Source organism: Bufo gargarizans, chromosome 2, assembly GCF_014858855.1.
Source record: "Bufo gargarizans isolate SCDJY-AF-19 chromosome 2, ASM1485885v1, whole genome shotgun sequence".
In the NCBI taxonomy this organism is placed as follows: domain Eukaryota; kingdom Metazoa; phylum Chordata; class Amphibia; order Anura; family Bufonidae; genus Bufo; species Bufo gargarizans.
In genome coordinates this window covers 614,118,236-614,140,904 of record NC_058081.1, presented here as the reverse complement: position 1 = coordinate 614,140,904, position 22,669 = coordinate 614,118,236, and the positions used below count along the sequence as shown (strand labels likewise).

Sequence of the window (22,669 nt, the reverse complement as noted above, 5' to 3'; positions counted from 1 at the left end):
GGGCAACCCCAATAAGTCTAATGTCTATGCACCAGGTCATTAGACTAATAAACCCACTTCAAGTCTGAAAATTTAAAGCACACTTTTACTTTTAGATAACATAAAAAAATAGGCTGCCACATGTGTGTACATGAGGATTATCACTATATGTGGCCTTTATATGAATGGTATTTGCCATTTTTAGAAGTTTCACCTTTGCAGGCTCGATCTCTGATTCTTAGCTTTCACTGAACAGGTGGGTGGAGACCAGCTGCTGTGATGTCTTCCCATAGACTGTACAGATTCTGCTTCCTAACTTTCTCTCTCTCACACACTCACTCAGAAGCACCATATAGGACACTACAGAAAAGTACTGATGAGTACAGAAGTGAATAAAGCACTTGAGATGAGATGTAAAACATACTATAAGCTGCAGCAGTCTAGGTGTTTGTCTCTAGGCTTCTCTCACTGCAACTCGCCCTTCCTATCTCCATAAACATCTATGGGGTGATGTAATCAGATTTTTCAGTGAGCTGAAATGCCTCATGATGGAATTGGCAGAAAAGTCTGAGATTTTGTTTAGGAAGCGGATGGGGGCAGGAAAAGAGCTGATGAAAAGGGGAACGTAGCCTTAGGCCAGGTCTACACAACAACATTTGTTGCACGACAATTTTTATAATGATAGTCTGTGGTGTCGCACTGTGACGCGCCAGTTGCAAAAAATCCATTCGAGATAGATTTTGCGACACCACAGACTATCATTATAAAAATTGTCGCGCGACATTGGTGTGACAGGATGTTTCAGTGTAGTTGTGCCCTATCTGTCGCGCGACACATGTCGTCGTGTAGCCCTAGCCTTATACCTATGAAGATTAGTTATCGTCTAAGAGATAGTGGCACCTAGTGGAGGTACCTACCCTATAGTCAAATGTCTGATCCTTGAAAGGGCTTCTGTCACCAGAATTATTGTAGTGAAGCAGGTTGACCTGTGACAGTCTTTGTCCCATCCCCATCTGAGGCTTTATTTCTGAGAAAACAGAACTTTTAATATATGCATATGAGCCTGTAGAAGCAATGGGAGCATTGGCGTTACCCCTAGAGGCTCTGTTCTCCCAGCTACTGCTGCACCCTCTTCATTTCGATTGACAGGGCCAGGCAGTATAAAGGTCATCAAGCCTGGCCCTGACTTCTCGTAGTCTCGCACGTTTGTTATGCGCTGCACTGTGCTGACAAGGGTTGAAAACCCTGAAGCAGTTGACTGTAGGTGGGTTTCCATCACAAGAAGGCTTTTGGTTTGACTAATATCCTTAGTCATGCATAGTCTGTTTAAGGGTTGGGCATTGATTATAGGGTAGCTACCTATGTCTTGGAGGAGAACTAATCTGCATGTTCTTTGCCTGGCCTATAAGACTGTCTTCACCAGCTGTGCTGCTCACCATAAGGAGAAACTGCTCCCCCCCATCCCTTATACACCTGATATGTGCTGATTTAACCCCTCACACATGACACTCCCCCATCACGTTGTTGTGCCTGACATCCATCCATCCCAATCCCCGAGTACCAGATACAAATGCCAACACCCAGCATCCACGTGATATTTATCCACCACCATCTTTATATGGCTGGAACCCATACAGTTACAAAAAAAGGTAAGTGAACCCATTGGATTTCTGCAATTTTACTAATAAAGTGTGGTCTGATTGTCTATAATTGTGACTTAGATGACACAACCTCAACAGTTGTAACGTCCATGTCTTTTATTGAGCTCAGGGGGAAAACAGGGATTGAAGAGCTGTGTTAAGGACTTCTCCAAGAAACATTTGACAAATGTAGGTTTAATTGGTGCTTTTCCCATTAAATAAAGGCACACAAAGCCTGGTTACTGACAAATTTATTCTTCTCAAGAAAAAAAAGATTAGTTATGGTGGACTGTGCCTTGCTGCAGATGACACGCATGAAGCTGGAAGAGACTAGAGAAGCATTCCTAAAAACCTTGGAGTACATCAATCCATGGTTACACAGATTATCTGCCGATGGAGAGAGTACAGGACTGTTCTAGGCTCCTTAAGGTGGGTTTAGATGGGCTGATGGAGCAACCGATTGTTGGGAAGTAAGCGTTCCCTCCAGGCATTCGGCTGCTCGGTTAGTGAAGGAGACTGCGCATTTACATGCAGCGATCTCCTTCACAGTATGAGGATGGGGGATCGCTATAGCAATCCCTCATCCCCAAACAGAATCTTTGTTTCTGGACAGCAGATGGCTGTTTAGACCGCACAATCTGCTGCCCAGAAGTCATGATCGGTGGTGCCTGCATGAACGACAGGATCACCCGAGGAACGAGTGTTTTGCTTGTTCATCGTTGATCGGCGGCACATTTAGAAGGCCAGATTATTGTGAACGACCTTTCACAGGAACAGTCCTTTATTCCTGCTAATCTGGCGGATTATTGGTTTGTGTAGATCCACCTTTAGACGTTGGTAAGATCTTGCCAAGAGCTCAACACCAAATCCTGAGGTACATAAGAACCCAAGGCTAATAGCAAAAGACCTACAGAAGATTCAGCATAGCACTATTAAAAACCACTGAACAAGAATGGTGTTCATTGAAGAATGCCACAAAGAAAGCTGCTGCATTGTGACCCATCTCAAGTGTGCCTAAGAGCACCTGGATGTGCCACTGCGCTACTAGGAAAACGTATGGACAGATGAGACAAAAGGTGAATTCCTAGGTTTGGTGAAGGCATTTTACAGGAAAATGTGTGGAAAGGAGCCCATGATCTAAAATTGAAGAAATGTGACAGTGACCAAAGAACACACGTAAATTACCTAAAGAATAGTTGAAAAAGGATAAGGCTGGAGCCTTGAAGTGTCCAAGTCCTGACCTTAACCTTCAGAAGCTATGGCCTGACTTGGAGAGGGCTGTGCATGCAAGTCATCTCCAAAATATTGTGGAACTGAAAGAAATTAGGAAGGAATGTTCAAAAATCCGACGTTGTGCAGATCTACAGGAAATGGTTTGGTGGAGATGATTGCTGCTAAAGGGGGATTTGTTATAAATTCATAGGTTCACTTACCTTTTTCCTTGCACTGTGGATATTTTCTCAAAAAAAGACATGAACGGTACAACTGTTAGGCCCCTTTCACACGAGCGAGTTTTCAGCGCGGGTGCAATGCGTGAGGTGAACGCATTGCACCCGTACTGAATCCGGACCCATTCACTTTAATGGGACTGTGCACATGAGCGGTGATTTTCATGCATCACTTATGCGTTGCGTGAAAATCGCAGCATGCTCTATATTGTGCATCTTTTACGCAACTCAGGCCCCATAGAAGTGAATGGGGCTGTGTGAAAATCACAAGCATCAGCAAGCAAGTGCAGATGCGGTGCGATTTTTAACGCATGGTTGCTAGGTGACGATCAGGATGGGGACCCGTTCTTTATTATTTTCCCTTATAACATGGTTATAAGGGAAAATAATAGCATTCTTAATACAGAATGCTAAGTAAATTAGGGATGAAGGGGTTAAAAAAATGAATTAAACTCGCCTCATCCACTTGTTCGCGCAGCCCGGCTCATCTTCTTTCTTCTTCTTTGAGGACCTGGGAGGAAAAGGACCTTTGGTGACGTCACTGCGCTCATCACATGGTCCATCACCAAGAAGAAAAAAAGGTTAGTTATGGTGATGGACCATGTGATGAGAGCAGTGACGTCACCAAAGGTCCTTTTCCTCCCAGGTCCTCAAAGAAGAAGACAGAAGAGAAGCCGGGCTGCGCGAACAAGTGGATGATGTGAGTTTATTTTTATTTTTTATTTTTTTTAACCCCTCCATCCCTAATTTACTTAGCATTCTGTATTAAGAATGCTATTATTTTCCCTTATAACCATGTTATAAGGGAAAATATTAAAATCTACAGAATACCTAACCCAAACCTGAACTTCAGTGAAGAAGTCCGGGTTTAGGTCTGGGTACCACATTCAGTTTTTTTCTCATGCACGTGCAAAATGCATTGCACTCGCGCGGAAAAAACTGAACAACGCAACGCAACCGCATACAAAACTCACCCAGCTTGCATTAAAAATCGCATGATTTTCCCGCGACGCACTTGCGTCCTATCCACCCCTCACACGCAACGCCTGTGTGAAAGAGGCCTTAGTGTTTTATTAGATTGTGTTTGGCTAAAATTGTGACTTAATCACAATCGCTCCACATTTTATTAGAAACCAGTGCAGAAATCTTGGTATCTCTAAAGGGTTCACTTAGTTTTTCTTGCGTCTGTAGTATGACCTAGATCTAGCCTGAGCGTCTCAGGCCATTACAGGAGCCACCCTTTACCATCACGCCCTCGTTCTCCTCCAGTTATATGGGATGTATAAAAACATTTGCTACGATCTGCCAGGATTGCTCATGGTCACGCCTTTCTGCCATTAGCGAGGCACAGAGACGGGTACACAGTCGCGGGCAGTGCCAGGTGGACCCGCTGACCGCTGCTGTAATGTTTGACTCGACTGTTTATTCAGCTTCTTTACAGAAGTGGCTGCTAATCTGAGGCACGTGAGTCGTGTGCAGACTGCTTAGGAACAGTATCACGGTTTCTTCAAATGTCACCGTTTTTGCTGTGATTTGTGGACTTGCAGTATTTCTGCTGTTATTATGGAACATTGTGGCAGAAAAACGCATTGTGATGGCAATGCGTAAAGAAACCCAGAGGAAAGACCCCCAGCCATTATGGCATTATGTCACATAATGGCAGCCATGGATGTGGTCACATGGGGCCTCCTGTCCAATCAGATTTATAGGCGCACATGATTAGCATACAGAGCTCCCCAGCCTTAAGAGTTCGGGCCCATTGCTCACTCTGACGTGAGGGGTCTTTCTTCACAGCATCACCTTCAAACAGTTTCAGTTGGTTTAGACGGCTGACTTGTTCAATGCCTTTGTGAGGTAAAGAAGGGGCCCCCAGCTTGGGACCCCCATTACCCATAACAGAGAGCTGCTGCAAATAGTACCTCTATGAGTGATCCCGTAATGGACTGTTCTAGCTCTTCCTGTGTAATAGGACGCTGTTGCGGCAGTAAAATGGCTCTGGATGTGCAGGTCTCCTGCTTGTTTGATCTGCAGGGGTAAATGCACACGTTCAGGATTTACGTGCGGACAATCCTCACTGAAATCTGCAGGTGTTCACAGGGAAATCCTCTCCCCATTAAGGTGAATAGAAAAAATCTGGTCAGGAAAAATAAAATAAATTGACATGCTGCTGATTTTAAAATCCGCACCACAGGTCAAAATCCGAACTGAAAAAATCTGCTTAATGTGTATGAGAGTTTTAAATTCTCATAACATACAATGTACATGACCTACGGAGCGGATATTCCACACGCAATTCTGATCCTGTGCATTTAGCCTAAGGTGCTCAGTCCCTTCCACTCAACCACCAGGAACTCCCTTCTATTGCTGGACTACTGGTCAATATTACTTTCAGTATTGAAGGGGTTAAACTGTTAGGATCACTTAGGCCAGACCCACGAGCGAGTTCAATGTGAGAAAGTCGCTACTTGTGGCAGTGTGAATTGCCGTTCTGACCTCGGCTCCTCTGACAGGATTGCAGGGCATTACAATGACTGTGACTTACGCCTCATGCATACGGCCGTATCCTGTTTTGTGGTCCTCAAATCATGGATCCGCCAAACATGGATACTGGCCGTGTGTGTTCCGCATATTGCGGAACGGAAGGTCTGGGCCTCAATAGACTAGTCCTATCCTTGTCCGTGATAGGGACAAGAATAGGACATGTTCTATTTTTTTTTGCGGGGATGCGGAACGGGCATATGAATGCGGCTCGGATGCAGACCCAAACAACCTTTGTGTGCATGAGGCCTTATGCTGTGCAATCTCGTCAGAGGAGCGGAGGTCAGAACGTGAACTCACACTGCCACACACTGCCAGTTTCTCACATTGAACTTGCTCGTCTGTGTCTGGCCTTAGGATACGACCCGACGGTGCAACTCGCCGCATGCAGCAGAGCCATGACTTTACCACACAATCATATGGTCATTGGCAGCCACAGTTGGGCTTGGTTTGCAGGCATGTGACTGGCCGTACCCAAAGTGAGGATTTCTCGGGTAAGTCCACTGACCTCTCTCTAAGGCCTCATGCACACGACCATTGTGCGTTTTGCGGTCCGCAAATTGCGGATCCATAAAACACGCATGGCATGGCAATTTGCGGAACGGCACGGACAGCCTTTAATATAACCGCCTATTTTGGTCCGCAAAGCACGGACAAGAATAGGACGTTATATTTTTTTTTGCGGGGCAACGGATGCGGACAGCACACGGAGTGCTGTCCACATCTTTTGCGGCCCAATTGAAGGGAATGGGTCCGCATCCGAGCCGCCAAAACTGCGGCTCGGATGCGGACCAAAACAACGGCCGTGTGCATGAGGCCTTAGGCTACATGCACACGCCTGTATCTGTTTTGTGGTCCGCAAATTGCAGATCCTCAAAAAAAAACGGATGACGTTCAATATGGCATCCTTTTTTTTTTTTTTTTTTGCGGATCCATTGTAATAATGCCTATCCTTGTCCGCAAACTAGAAAAAAATAAAACATGCACCTTTTTTTTTCGCGGGGCAACGGAACGGACATACTGATGCGGACAGAACACGGTGTGCTGTCCGCGTTTTTTGCGGACCCATGAATAGGTCCGCATCCTATCCGCAAAAAAAACGGAACAGACACGGAAACAAACAATTTTCATGTGCCTGTAGCCTAAGGCCTTATTCAGATGTCTGTTTCCTGTAATGACATCTGTGATCGGATGGTCAGTGGTTCATCCATAAAGAATCTGAGTATTGGTCTGTGTGTCATCCGTATTCCAGAGCATCTCCTAGTAGAGGTCCATGAAAAATCACTGACACAACACTGATGCCATCTGGTGGTTTTTCACTGACCTATAGACTTCAGTGGGCATGTTTGGTCCACATCATGGAGGAAAGTAATGCATGTCCCAGGTCAATGGAAATCAGCTTTAAAGTCAATGTGTACGTGTGCTCTCCTTGGGGAACATGGACCGCACATGCCTGTGATTCACTGATGTATGAATAAGGGTCCATTCACACGTCCACAGTGTTTTGTGGATCCGCAATACACCCGGCCGGCACCCCAATAGAAATGCCTATTCTTGTCCGCAGCTGTGGACAAGAATAGGACATGTTTTATTATTTTGCAGAGCTGCAGACCGGAAATTTGGGGCACTGTGTGCTGTCGCGTTCTTTTCCGTCTCCGTTGAAAATGAATGGGTCCGCACCCGTTCCGCATAATTGCTGAACGGATCCGGACCCATTCTTCGGACGACTGACCCTAAGGCGTTTTTCCACACGAGTGTTACGGATTGTGTCAAGATCTCTTCAGGAAAATAAACTGACGGTTTTACGTGGAAGTTCAGTCAGTTTTTTTTCTGTGATTGTGTTCAGTGGTTGCCTTTACTTTTCCGGATGGATTTGATCTGGATTGCATGCGTACACCATCAGTGAAAATCTGGATGCCTTCCATTTTTCACACAAGCCCCATTCACTTCTGGAAGGCGTGAAACATGCATAGTATAGAACATGCTGCGTTTTTCCTGAACGCAGAAATAATGCATGAAAAACGCCGCTCGTGTACACATGCACTTTGAAATGAATGGGTCAGGATTCAGCCCGGATGCTGTGTGTTTGCTACATGCATCGCATCTGGACAGAAAACTCGCTTGTGTGAAGGAGGCCTAAGTGTTCATACAAGACATTTCGACCATCTTGCATCATCTCTTGTCTGCACTGGCTGGGAGGGCACTAGAGAGGAAGCCCGTCCACTGCAAAGGCATTCAGAATGGCATCCCCGTCTGTTTACGCTTTACTTTTTACATAGAAATCTGATTGTTGTTGTGTGGGCACAGCCTACGAAGGAATGCTGATTTGCAGGATTCCTCCAAGACTGTCTTATTGGGACTGATTCCGTTCATAGCTGCAGGACACGTTGTTTGATGGCTTCCATAATGTGCAAACAAACTTGACATTTCAAGTGCTGCCATGTTGGAGCAGTTCCCGACAATCACAGTTAAAGGGATTCTGTCATCAGATTTGTGCCCTATAAGCTAAACATATGGCCATGTCGGTGCTAATCACATGAATCCTAAACTGCCCTTATTAAATCTGCTTGTGGCTCTATTAGCCCAAAAAACTGGTTTTTATAAACTGTCACTCACCTACCTAAGGTGCCCAAGGGGTTTTGCGTTAATCCAGGATGCCCGCCTGCACCCCTCGCCATCTGGTGCCCAGCGCCGCCTTCCTCACCTCAGCGCCGCCTCCTCAATCCACCCGTCCCTCTGCCAGATCCTGCGCTTGCGCACTAGGCTCAGCCTGATGCGCCGCGGACTCCTGGCAGCGGCTTCATTGAGCGAAGTGCGCATGCGCCGGCCTGATGCGCATGCGCACTTCGCTCAACGAAGCCGCTGCCAGGAGTCCGCGGCGCATCAGGCTTAGCCTAGTGCGCAAGCGCAGGATCTGGCAGAGGGACGGGTGGATTGAGGAGGCGGCGCTGAGGTGAGGAAGGCGGCGCTGGGCACCAGACAGCGAGGGGTGCAGGCGGGCATCCTGGATTAACGCAAAACCCCTTGGGCACCTTAGGTAGGTGAGTGACAGTTTATAAAAAACAGTTTTTTGGGCTAATAGAGCCACAAGCAGATTTAATAAGGGCAGTTTAGGATTCATGTGATTAGCACCGACATGGCCATATGTTTAGCTTATAGGGCACAAATCTGATGACAGAATCCCTTTAAGTGTAAGTGGCATCCCCTGTGGTATACTACAGGTAGGCACTTGGCACAGGGGCATTACTATGGAAGAAGCAAGCACAAGACAAATAGCAAGAGGGAGAAAGGTGATCGACCAGGTGACTGAAGGTGGTCTCCATAGCCTCTAAAATGGCTGCCAATAGTAGTAAACTCCTGTCCTTGTAGGAAGGGCAGCTCTGGAGCACAAATTGCTGCTCCCACAAGGGAAGTATTGTGAACTTATTTACACTTGGTTAGGTATTTGAATTTTAAGAAAATATGGCAACCGGTGATGACCGATCAGATCATTCTTGGTTTCATGGTGCGTTTACTGACAATATCTCTACCTTCTCTCCTTATATTTGCCTTTCAGACTATTTTGGGGGAGACGCGTGAAGAAGATGAGGAGATCTTACCCCGTAAAGATTATGAAGTAAGCATCAGGGATTTATTAAAGACGCCGACTCTTTACTGTCACCAGCCCCGTGATGCATCACTTGCAGTCGGGCCCATAGTCGGTGGCATCAGAAGTAGGCAGGATGGAGGGCTACCATTCATTCAGTGTACATACCTCATATACAGTAAGTTGTATATCACATGTACAGGGCCCAGGAGTTCCCATTACTCCTCAAGCATGCCCCCAGGACTCTTATCTTGGTGCTCCCTCCATCATTGAGTTCTGGCCACCACCTTCCTCTTCTTGACAGCTGGGACTTGACCTTTGGCTGAGTGTCCATGACGGTTCTGGAGGTCTAGAAGACACCTGGGGGCTGTTTCCTAGTACACAGTAATCCCTCTCTGAGCAGTTCAGGTGAACTCTGTTACCACTAGAGGGAGCTCACTGCATACTGATTTATCATGGAGTGCATTGACATCTGTATAAATCCTCTAAAAGTAGCTACATGCTGATTTTATTATTTGGGGCTCATTTACGTGGTGGACTTTTTTTGCAGATTCCATCAGTGGGAGTCTGTGCTACCATTCATTTGACCGTGGATAATTTCCATGCTGGTTTCCACCGCGTCAGGGAGGGACATGTGGACGAGTCACTAGCCCTATGGTGTGGAGCGGAAGCTGTGGGAGGATCCGCAGCATGCAAAATGCAAGGCCATGGGAGAAACCTGAGGGGCAGCCCTGGATTTCTGCCTCGGTTTTCACAGTGGCTTTTCTTTAACATACCCTAAAAGAGAATCTACCTTTGGGAAGACACCTGCATTAGCCCCCGATGTCGTGGCCTCCCAGCCTTGACCCCTGTTACTAGATTATTAGTTAATTATGGAGCTAGAGCGAAGCACTAATGAATATTCCCTTTTTACATTACTGTAGAGTTCCCCTTTAACTCCATATGACTCGTGTTACATTTACTGAGCTGCAGAGAAACCAGAGACCCCTTATCCTTCCCCCTTTTTTTTTTTTTTTTTTTTTAAGCAACCTTTTATAATCGATAAAGATTTGTACTAAAAACATTATCACTCCACGTCCTGGAGAAAATGACTGAAAACCATTGTACGGTGAAAATATTGTAACTTGGAAAGCCACTATGGCAGGGATGGCCGACCTGCGGCTCTGCAGCTGTTGTAAAACTACAATTCCCACCAGGCCCTGCTGTAGACTGATAGTTGTAGACAGTCTGGGCATGCTGGGAGTTGTAGTTTTGCGACAGCTGGAGAGCCGCAGAGTGGTCATCCCTGCACTACAGGTACTCACGGTTGCCCCTTGAGGCTGTCTTCGGCACAATGCAGGTCTCCAGTTATGGCAGCCTGTACTCTGCGGACACAGACTGTCCTGAAGCAGAACTTCCTCTTATGGAAACGCTCCCAGTGCATTATGGAATTGCTGTATACTGAAGAGTTGTGTTCTCTTTTCATTGAGTTGTGTATTGTGTTCATTCATTGGCCTTTGTCTCTCTATGCTGCAGAGTTTGGACTATGACCGATGCATCAATGACCCCTACCTGGAAGTGCTGGAATCTATTACCCGCAAGGTAACACAGCGCAGAGCGCGTAGAGGAAGCATCATCTATGCCCCATACAGGGTAACTGCATGAACGGCAATTGCTTAATCATTTTCTAGTGCAGGTGTTCCTACACAGGAGAATTGCCGTACTACAGACCCTGGGAAGACGTGTAGTATTCAGCCCCCAGAACATATAGGACAGTGATAGTGAACCTTTTACAGACCGAGTGCCCAAACTGCAACCCAAAACCCACATATTTATCATAAAGTGCCAACACAGCAAGTTAACCTGAATACCAATGTAGTATATCTTCCATGTACTTTATCATTTAGCTTTAATAGCCTGCCTACATCCAATGCGCTGCCTGTGCTGTTCATGGTGCGCCCTGCGCTGCTGAATGGCAGGAAAAGTCTAAGGCATACTGGTACACCATAGACTATTACCAGGGTGCAGGTGCCCACAGATAGGGCTCTGAGTGCCGCCTGCCATAGGTTCGCCACCACTGATCTAGGCTCTTTTACAATAGTGTGAGTAGTATACAGGCAGCCATAAATAGCGCCTACGGTCCTAGGCCAGTAACACAGAATTAGATTTTGTTGCTGCTGCAATTCTTCACCCGCATCATTTCAACATCTTCCTTGCTTTCGATGAATGGAGTTGTTTCCAATGAGAGGCCAAATAAGGACAAGCACAGATTGTTACAATGTATCTGTATACTGTCCTCCCCATTCCTGTAGCTCTGATACAGTGTAACAATCCCTCTCCTCACTGAGCAGGACTAGGTCAGCATGGGCTTTTGGACAGGGATTGATCTCATTTGCGAAGGACAGGCAAAGATCTTGTAAATAACGAGGAACTGGATATACAGCGATTACACATTATTTACCTTAAAGGGCTGTCTCACTTCAGCAAATGGCATTTATCATGTAGAGAAGGTTAATACAAGGCACTTACTAATGTATTGTGATTATCCATGTTGCCTCCTTAGCAGGCTTGATTCATTTTTCCATCACATTATACACTTGTTTCCAGGGGTTACGACCACCCTGCAATCCATCAGTGGTGGTCGTGCTTGCACACTATAGGAAAAAACACTGGCCTACACCTACTCCCACAGACCCGACCACCAGAGAGGCCGACGCTATAGTGTGCAAGCACAACCACCACTGATAGATTGCAGGGTGGTCATAACCATGGAAACGAGCAGTGTATAATATGGCGGAAAAAAATAATCCATAAATAGCAATAAATTAGTAAGTGGCTTGTATTAACTTTGTCTACATGATAAGTGCCATTTGCTGAAGTGACACAACCCCATTGAATCCAATGTCAGGCTAGGTTCACCTCTGCGGCAGAGGTTCCAACAGGAGCCTTTATCACAGATTCCGGAAAAAAATTGAAATTTTGTACAACAAAATGCTGGTCTTCTAGACAGACATCCAGCGGACTCCATTATAGTGAATGTGATCCATTGGGAATTGGCATTTGCGGGATCCGGCACTTCCAGTATTCTGTTCCTATGCCAGAACAGTATACCGGATTTCCAAGCATGTGTGGACGTCGCCTTATTCTGCTGTTCTTTTTTTTCTCTCTACTGACAGAGGTCCCGGCGGTATGAGGTGTTGCGATGGATCATGGTGTTTGCCATCGGCGTCTGCACAGGACTGGTACAAATCTTTTTTGTGTTTTTATTTTTTATTTTATTTTTCCAAAATTAATTGTACGAGCACCACGGCCCCTTCAAACATCTGATCGGAATGGGAGCCTGGAGTCGGACCCCCTCTGATCTGATGTTGATGACTAGGGGTGACCTTGGAACCGAACCCGAGTTCAGTAAAAGGTTTTTAACAGTAGAAATTAGTTAATAAAAAAAAATAGTTATTACTTCGCAAATACATTCTAATACTGTAGCGCTCACTCCATACAGTATCTGATCAGTGGCGATTTGACACCCTGGACCCCCACCAATCAGCTGTTTGAGAAGGCAGCGGCAGTTCTGTGAGCACCATGGCCTTCTCTCAGCTTTTCCTAGGCCAGTTACATCACATTCATCGTTCGCATGACCTAGGAGCAGTACCGCCCCATAGAAGTGAATGGAGCTGCAATACCAAGCACGGCCACTACACGATATGAAGCACTGTGCATGGTGAGCTGCAAGAAGGCTGGGGAGCTCACAGGGGCACCGGTGCCTTCTGAAAGAGTTGATCAGCGGGGGTTCCGGGTGTCAGACCCCCACCGATCAGATATTGATTATCCTGGCGATAGATCATCAGTTAGAGATGGTCTGTGTCCCATGAATGTCTTATTAGTTGGGTCCCAGCCGTCAGACTGATGAGATATTGATATGTCATTGAGGCTAGTGGAGAGAAGGCTCCTTCAATAGTGGCTGAGTAATATGCATTTGTTTTACGTGCTGACGTCTCTTTCCACGTGCACAGGTTGGACTATTCGTGGATTACTTTGTTCGCCTATTTTCTCAGTTTAAGTTCCGAGTGGTACAAGACTGTATCCTTCCCCAGAGTTGGCTCCGTGGGGATGTAGTCACACACGTTTTTACTACTTCATTGGGCACCATTAAGTATACACGCCCATGGTTTTATATGCAGAAGGACCTTCTATAAAGGGGTCAGTGTGACCCATAGCATAGTTAGATGTTTCCTTAACATAGTGCCAGCTGTGGAGGACTGTACAGACCGAGGATGCCTTGCCCTCTCCCTCCTGGAACTACTTGGGTTCAACTTGACTTTTGCCTTCTTTGCAACATTATTCGTCCTCATCCAGGTAATTTCTCATAGGCAATAAAGCAATATAACTTTGAGGAGCAGAGGGTCATAACTATGTCTTTGTCTATGTTACTTAGCCTGTGGCAGCCGGCTCTGGAATTCCGGAGATCAAATGTTATCTGAATGGTGTGAAGGTTCCTGGTGTGGTCCGTCTCAGGACACTCGTCTGTAAAGTTCTGGGGGTCTTATTCAGTGTGTCTGGAGGTAAGGACGGCAGCATCTCCTGGACCACACAGGCCACATTAACACAAGGTTATTCATTTAGGAGCAAAAAAATAAATATGGCCTTTATACCCTGAATATATCTCTCTTGGGTGAGTCTGCAGTATAGAAGGATTTGGGCAATACAGTGCATTTGGAAAGTCTTCAGACCCTTTCACATTTTGTTATGGTGTTATATTGCATTGACATAAGTAGTCACACCCTTTAATCAGGACTTAGTGTAAGCACCTTTGGCAGCAATTACAGCCTCCAGTCTTCTTGAGTATGATGCCACAAGGTAGGGTTGTTTCGGGTATCGAATTTTCGATACCCAATCGATACTTTTGCCTGGTATCGACCTTGATACCAGGATTTACCTTTTTTCGATACTAGGCTTCACTATTGCGCAGTCTAGTATCCGAGAACAAGGAGTGCGCTGCTGTCGGCGTGCTCCGTGTTCTCCTCAGCAGCACAGGGGAGAAGGAAGCACCATCTCCCTCCCCCCTGTGCCACTGCTGCCGCTGCCACCAGTGGGGAGAGAGGGGCGGGTGCTGGCAGGGAGCTGCGATTAGTGGCAGTTAACTACTCAGGTGCAGCACCCGCCTCTTGTATTAAATGTTAATTATATTATCATTGATGGCGCAGTGCGCCCTCCTCCCCAGTATTAAAATCATTGGTGGCAGTTCCCCTCCCCTCCTCCTCATTGGTAGCAGTGGCAGTTCCGAACGGAGCCCCGGCAGTGTAATCCTGGGGCTTCGATCGGTTACCATGGCAGCCAGGATGCTACTGAAGCCCTGGCTGCCATGGTGAGCTCCCTGCTGCTGTGTGTACTATGCACAGGGCAGCAGGGAGAATGTGAGGTCCAATTCACCCTGATAGAGCTCTATTCGGGTGAATAGGACAAGGGATTAAAAGATCCCAGGTTCTGGCCCCTAAGGGGAGAAATAGTTATTAAATAAAAAGTAAAAAATAAAAAAAGTTACAAAAAACATCAAAATATTAAAGGGAGTCTGTCAGCAGATTTACCCCTTTTTAACAGTTGCCATACCGCTGTAGCCGCAAAACAGATGATTAACACAGTACCTTGATACGCTTTGGTGGACTTTTAAATCTGCCAAAAACGAACTTTGATGAGGGCTCGCAAGTGCCCAGGGCGGAGTCCACCGGGTTGGAGCCCAGGCAGCTCTGCCTCTTCGGCTCTTATCCCCGCCCAGCCTCCTCCTCTGCTCGCCTATCTGTTGTCTCTCCCCCTCAGCGAGATCCCGCGCCGATGCGATAACTTCCTTGGCCGGGGCATGCGCACTGCGATGCCCATTGCTGACACGGCATCGCAGTAGCTTATGCGCATGCCCCGACCAAGGAAGTCATCGCGTCGGCGCGGGATCTCGCTGAGGGGGAGAGACAACAGATAGGCGAGCAGAGGAGGAGGCTGGGCGGGGATAAGAGCCGAAGAGGCAGAGCTGCCTGGGCTCCAACCCGGTGGACTCCGCCCTGGGCACTTGCGAGCCCTCATCAAAGTTCGTTTTTGGCAGATTTAAAAGTCCACCAAAGCGTATCAAGGTACTGTGTTAATCATCTGTTTTGCGGCTACAGCGGTATGGCAACTGTTAAAAAGGGGTAAATCTGCTGACAGACTCCCTTTAAGTATAAATCACCCCCTTTCCTAATTTTATATATAAACAATAAATAAATAAACATATTACATATCGCCACATCTGAAAAGTCTAAACTATTAAAATATTTTAAAAAATGCCCTATGCGGTGAGCGCCGTAACAGAAAAAAAAATTAATACAAACTGCGTGATTCGCCATTTTTTTTTGTCACCTTGTCCCCCTAAAAAATAGGATCGGATTGTTCTAATATGGGCCGGACTTATATAAAATGCGGAATGCACGTGTCTTTTTTTTTTTTTTGGTGTTTTATTTTTTCCGCGTGGTATTGAGTATCACAATACTTTTTTATGGTATTGAAACCGAATCAAAATTTTGGTATCGAAACAACCCTACCACAAGGTTTGCACACCTGGATTTGGGGATTTTCTGACATTCTCTGCTGATTCTTTCACGCTCTGTCAGGTTGGATGGGGATCGTTGACATACAGCCATTTTCAGGTCTCTCCAGAGATGCTCGATTGGGTTCAAGTCTGGACCACTCACAGAGTTGTCCCTCACTCCTGTGCTGTTTTGGCTGTGCGCTTAGGGTCATTGTTTTGTTGTAAGGTGAACCTTCGGCCCAGTCTTAGGCCCCTTTCACACGGGTGAGTATTCCGCGCGGATGCGATGCGTGAGTTGAACGCATTGCACCCGCACTGAATCCTGACCCATTCATTTCTATGGGGCTGTTCACATGAGCGGTGACTTTCACGCATCACTTGTGCGTTGCGTGAAAATCGCAGCATACTCTATATTCTGCGTTTTTCATGTAACACAGGCCTCATAGAAATGAATGGGGTTGCGTGAAAATCGCAAGCATCCGCAAGTAAGTGCGGATGCGGTGCGATTTTCACGCACGGTTGTTAGGAGACGATCAGGATGGAGACCCGATCATTATTACTTTCCCTTATAACATGGTTATAAGGGGAAATAATAGCATTCTGAATACAGAATGCATAGTAAAATAGCGCTGGAGGGGTTAAAAAAAAAGACAATTTTTTTTAACTCACCTTAATCCACTTGATCGCGCAGCCGGCATCTCCTTCTGTCTTCATCTTAGCTGTGTGCAGTAACAGGGCCTGTGGTGACGTCACTCCGGTCATCACATGGTCCATCACATGATCCATCACCATGGTAAAAGATCATGTGATGACCGGAGTGACGTCACCACAGGCCCTGTTACTGCACACAGCTAAGAAGAAGACAGAAGGAGATGCCGGCTGCGCGATCAAGTGGATTAAGGTGAGTTAAATTATCATTTTTTTTTTTTTTTTTAACCCCTCCAGCCCTATTTTACTTAGCATTCTGTATTCAGAATGCTATTATTTTCCCTTATAACCATGTTATAAGGGAAAATAATACAATCTACAGAACACCGAACCCAAGCCGGAACTTCTGTGAAGAAGTTCGGGTTTGGGTACCAAACATTCTCACGCGAGTGCAAAACGCATTACAATGTTTTGCACTCGCGCGGAAAAATCGCGCGTTTTCCCCGCAACGCACCCGCACCTTTTCCCGCAACCCCTGTGTGAAAGAGGCCTTAGGTCCAGAGCACTTTGGATCAGGTTTAAGAATATCTCTGTACTTTGCTCCATTCATCTGTCCCTCAACTCTGTCTCCCTGTCCCACTCACTGTAAAACACCCCCACAACATGATGCTGCCACCACCATGCTTCACTGTAGGGATGGTATTGAGCAGGTGATGAGCAGTGCCTGGTTTCCTCCAGACATGACGCTTAGAATTGAGGCCAAAAAGTTCAATCTTAGTTTCATCAGACCAGAGGATGTTGTTTCTCAGTCTGCGAGTCCTTTAGGTGCTTTTTTGCAAACTTTCTTGTGTCTATTACTAAGGAGGCCAGTGTTTCATAAAGCCCAGATTGGTGGAGTGCTGCAGTGATGGTTGACGTTCTGAAGGCTTCTCTCATCTGCACAAAGTCGACAGGACTTTGTTTTCCGTCTTGCATAACGGGAACCAGACGGAATCGTTATGATTCCCATAGACTTCTATTATGACGGATCAAAACGGAATGCCTCTTAAAGGCTTCTGTTTCTGACTTCTGTCTTATGGATTCCGTTATTTTCCATTCTAACAAAGTTAGAACGGAAAACAATGACGGAATCCATAATGGTTATGTGAACAAGCCCTAACATATAAATGTATTTATCCCGTGCAGTGAATGCCATAATAGAGAAAAAAAATTAAATATCCCATTTCTCTATTTTTTGCCTCACCTCCCAATAAAAAGTGATCAAAAAAGTCATACACATCTCAAAATGGTATCATCAATGACTACAGATCACACAGGGTTCGAAGCCCCTGTTCTCAGGATAGTTAAGGGTCTCAGTGGTAGAAACCCCACCAATCTAATAGTTATACCCTATCTTGTGAATAGGGGATAACTTTAAGGGCTCATTCACAAGACCGTATGAATGGGTCCGCATCCGTTCCTCAATTTTGCAGAACGGGTGCGGATCCATTCATGTCAGTGGGGCTGTACATGTACGGTGCTGGAAGGGTCTTTAAACATGGCGCCGTAGGCAACAGGTCTCTGCTGTTTAAACAGCAGAGGCCCGTGGCTTATGTTGGCAATAATGCCAATCGCTGACATGTAACCCTTTACGATGTCGCTGTCAAGCGCGACCATGGCATCTAAATGGCGAAAAACCTGGAAGTATTGTAGCCTTCTAGAGGGAATAAAAAATGGAGGGAAAAAATATTAAAATTGTAATCACTCAAACACTTAAACAATAAAAAATATAAGTATCATGGGCATTACATTGTCCAAAAATGCCCGTACTATTAAAATATAAAAATATTTATCCCATACGGCGAATGGCATAACCAGAAGAAAATCTAAATGGCCAATTCGCCATTTTTTCATTGCTTCACTTACCCCAAAAAAGTGATCAAAAAGACACACACTCTCCAAAACGGTATCAAAACTACAGATTGTCGCACAAAAAATGAGCCCCAATACGGCTCAGTAGACATACTATAAAAAAGTTATGGGGGTCAGAATATGGCGTTGTAAAAAAGCAAATCTTTTTGTTTAAAGTTTTTATTTATTTTTTGTATTAAAACACCCAAAAAAACTGCGCTGTTTGGTATTGTTGTAATTGTACTGACCCAGAGAATGACACGGGTCGGTTTTGCGGCATAGGGAATACTGTAGGGACAAAACCCTTAAAACTGGCATAATTTTTATTTTTTATTTTTTTATTCAACCCCATTTGGAATTTTTTTCCTGCTTCCCACTACATTGTATGCCATATTAAATGAAGGCATTAGAAAGTACAACTTGTCCCACACAAAAGCAAGCCCTCATACGTCTATGTGAACAGAAAAATAAAAAAGTTATGGCTCCAGGAAGACAGGGAAGAAAAATTAAAACAAAAAAAAAAACAACTTCTGGTATCCAAGAGGTTAAACCCGTACCTGTCTGTACACATTGCCCTCTATTCTGCCCTGGTGTTGTCAAATGTTCCTTCACAAAGAGACCATGATGTTTCTCCACTCTTTTTTTTTTTTCCAGGACTTTTTGTGGGAAAGGAAGGACCAATGATTCACAGTGGGGCGGTTGTGGGAGCAGGGCTGCCTCAGGTGAGGACCTCGGAACATTGCTGGTATGTCTTTGATGAATCCACATTCCCTAATTTTATCCGGATGTCAGGAAAACCCTTTCTTGCCACACGATGTAATAATGGCGTCACCGATGATCTTGTAATGAGGACAGAATTGCTCTCGATCATATCTGAAGGATCTGAAGCCTGTTTTGTTATCCTTTTAGTTCCAAAGTATTTCCTTCCAGAAGATCCGCTTTGACTTCCCTTATTTCCGCAGTGACAGGTGAGTTACTACGGGGGAAGATTTCATCTTTATGTTGGATCTCGTTCGCGAATGTGTTACTTGGATTTGTGTCCCTTGGAGGTTGGAACTTTTGGAACTCCACTTTAAGGGCTGTTTCACACAAGCGGATGCCGTGCGTGACATCCGCTCCGTGAATGACAGCCAAGACCCGATGCAGACTGCAGAGGCACGGAGCATTAACATGATTGATAATGCTCCGAGCCTCTCTATGATCTCTTTACTACGAAATCACAGTGATATAAAGTTGTCACCGTGATTTCGTAGTAAAGAGGTCACAGAGAGGCATGGAGCATTATCAGTCATATTACTGCTCCGTGCCTCTGCAGTCTGCAGCGGGTCTTGGCTGTCATTCACGCAGCGGATGTCACGCACGGCATCCGCTCGTGTGAAACAGCCCTAAGAGATGGCGTATCTCACAATAAGCTTATCTTGATGGATCCCTTCAACCTTTAACATTTAATTGATGTTCCCCTTTAAAGGAAAACAGGCACATGTGGTATCTGCTGTTGTTCACATCTTCTGGCACCCGAAAACTAATTTAATTTTTTTGAAAATAAAATAAAAAAATCTCTCCAAGGAATGTGAATCCACCAGGGCCTACAGCATGCACTTTTCTCTGGGAGATGCCATTAACACTTGATATTTGCTGTCTTTTTTTGTTCTCTCTCTTTTAGGGACAAGAGGGACTTTGTGTCCGCTGGAGCTGCTGCAGGGGTGGCTGCTGCTTTTGGTGCTCCTATCGGGGGGACACTCTTCAGCTTGGAAGAAGGATCCAGCTTTTGGAATCAGGGACTTACATGGAAAGTGGTGAGTAGATGTCGTCGTCTGGTAATATGGGCTTGAGGCGTCTGCGGATCTGTTATAGATCTAAATCTCCTGGTCAGTACTGACTGACCCTGCAAGACTAGAGCCATGTGTGCTACGTTGAGAGCTCCATGTAGATCTGATTTCCTAATTCTCCTTTCTTGTCAGCTCTTCTGCTCCATGTCTGCCACATTTACATTGAATTTTTTCCGATCTGGGATTCTGTTTTCAAGCTGGGGGTCCTTCCAAGTGCCTGGTCTGCTCAATTTTGGGGAATTCAAGGTGTGTATGTGCTTACTGTAGTGACATTATCTATAGTTATTTAAAATGGACTTTGTGTCCGTTCCTATAAGACCACGTTTTGCACACACATATAGTTTAACAATCTGACATAATTGTATCCCTTCATAGTAACAATGTGTTTTAGGGCTTCTCTATGTATCTGTGGCCAGCATTCTGCTGGTGGAGTCACTATGTACATCAAATAATAATAATAATAATAGCCCCCAGGCGGCCCAGAATATGTCCATAATAAAGTCACCTAATAGCCAGTGGCTATGATGATTCTGTTTGTGGCCTGATTATATAAAACGTAACCTTTATTATTTCTTCTCTTAAAATGTAGAAAAATTATAATAATATAAAAAAGAACGGAGCTTCCCCGGCATGTTTCGCCGCTGCTGCATCCTCGGGTATTGGAGCTTCAATCTATCAACTGTAGAGGCAGAGAGAGTGTAAAAATTAACACTTACACTGCCAATAGGCTGCTAAGACCAGCTTCAATATCTGTCAAAACTGATAAATATCAAGAACCAAAAACACTGTATACAGTTGCTCTTTTTAATACAATTTAGGGCTCCAATTTTACCATTTTTCATTTTCTCTTTTCTTTTCTACATTTTAAAGGGCTTATCCATAAGTATAAATATGTCCCCCATATGCCGGGCCCCTCACATTGCCGGGGCCCACTGCTGCTTCTCCCTGTGCGTGGATGAAAACATCCGTTGTCAAGGGGCAGGGGTTGAGTAGCCAATGGCAGACGGGGATGAGCCTCCCTAGCATCACAGGTGCGTCCCCGTCCCTGCCTGCCATTGACTGCTCCTCCCCCGACACAGGATGTTTTCATCTGCGTACGGGGACAAGGAGCGGCGTGGGGAGCCAGGTAAGTATATTTATTGTGAGGGGCCTGGCATATGGAGAAGTTTTTTATAGTCTCCGATAACCCCTTTAAGAGAAGGTTATGTTTTATATAATCGGGCCACAAACTGAATTATCATAGCCTCTGGCTATTAAGTGACTTTACTGTGTACATACATTACATTACTTATCCTGTACTGATCCTGAGTTACATCTTGTATTATACTCCAGAGCTGCACTCACTATTCTGCTGGTGCAGTCACTGTGTACATACATTACATTACTTATCCTGTACTGATCCTGAGTTACATCTTGTATTATACTCCAGAGCTGCACTCACTATTCTGCTGGTGCAGTCACTGTGTATATACATTACATTATCCTGTACTGATCCTGAGTTACATCCCGTATCATACTCCAGAGCTGCACTCACTATTCTGCTGGTGGAGTCACTGTGTATATATATTACATTAATTATCCTCTACTGAGCCTGAATTACATCCTGTATCATACTCCAGAGCTGTACTCACTATTCTGCTGGTGCAGTCACTGTGTACATACATTACATTACGTATCCTGTACTGATCCTGAGTCACATCCTGTATTATACTCCAGAGCTGCACTCACTATTCTGCTGATGGATTCACTGCATACATACATTTCTTATTCTTGAGCGATCCTCCTGATCTGCATTCACAATTCTGATTGTCATTGGGAATAGTCAGCCAGCTTGTTTGGGCTCTGGTAATACCTGGAGGTAGTTAGTTTTTGCCTTCATCAGCTACTAGCAGTACACTTCCCACAATGTAAATCGCCAGAGCAAGTTCTAGACACCGAATGAGCTGGGAATGCTGGGAGTGTATTCAGTACTAGATTAGCAGTTGTCATGAATTTACAAATTGATTGAACTACTTACTTGAGCAGTGATGGTGAACCTTTTAGAGACCGAGTGCCCAAACTGCAACCCAAAACCTACTTATTTATCGCAAAGTGTCAACACCGCAATTTACCCTGAACACTACAGTCCAATATAGAATATCTTCCATGTACTTTATCATTTAGCTATAATAGCCTGCCTACATCCAATGTGCTGCCTGCGCTGATGAATGGCAGGGAAAGTCTAAGGCATATTAATACACCATAGACTTTTTCCAGGGTGCAGGTGCCCACAGGGAGGGCTCTTAATGCCACTTCTGGCACCCGTGCCATAGGTTCGCCACCACTGTACTAGAGATAATATCTCTTTGCAGAGATGGACATGGACAGATTGGATTCACATGTAGCAGATTCTCAGCTGTGAGAAGCATTAAGTCAATACAGGCTGTAAACAGAAATACATAATTCACTAACAGCAAGCAGTGATCATGAAAATATTGTGGGACTGAAATTTGCATAGTTATGTTTAAGCTTAAACCCCCCTGCCCTTCAGGGAGTTCCCTAATAGAGCTCCCCTTTAGGGATATTTGCGGTTAACAGGC

General features: G+C 45.2%; 1 protein-coding gene across 1 annotated transcript in view; it reads left to right on the top strand.

The window, feature by feature from the left end:
- Window positions 1-22,669, top strand: part of CLCN6 (chloride voltage-gated channel 6) — a 43,239-nt gene that overhangs the window by 2,546 nt on the left and 18,024 nt on the right. The window contains exons 2-11 of the mRNA XM_044282082.1: window positions 9,162-9,221; window positions 10,707-10,772; window positions 12,347-12,412; window positions 13,184-13,250; window positions 13,420-13,526; window positions 13,606-13,732; window positions 18,916-18,983; window positions 19,171-19,229; window positions 19,925-20,057; window positions 20,223-20,336. Of these exons, the coding sequence (XP_044138017.1) occupies window positions 9,162-9,221; window positions 10,707-10,772; window positions 12,347-12,412; window positions 13,184-13,250; window positions 13,420-13,526; window positions 13,606-13,732; window positions 18,916-18,983; window positions 19,171-19,229; window positions 19,925-20,057; window positions 20,223-20,336 (867 nt within the window). The remainder of the gene's footprint in view (window positions 1-9,161; window positions 9,222-10,706; window positions 10,773-12,346; window positions 12,413-13,183; window positions 13,251-13,419; window positions 13,527-13,605; window positions 13,733-18,915; window positions 18,984-19,170; window positions 19,230-19,924; window positions 20,058-20,222; window positions 20,337-22,669) is intronic.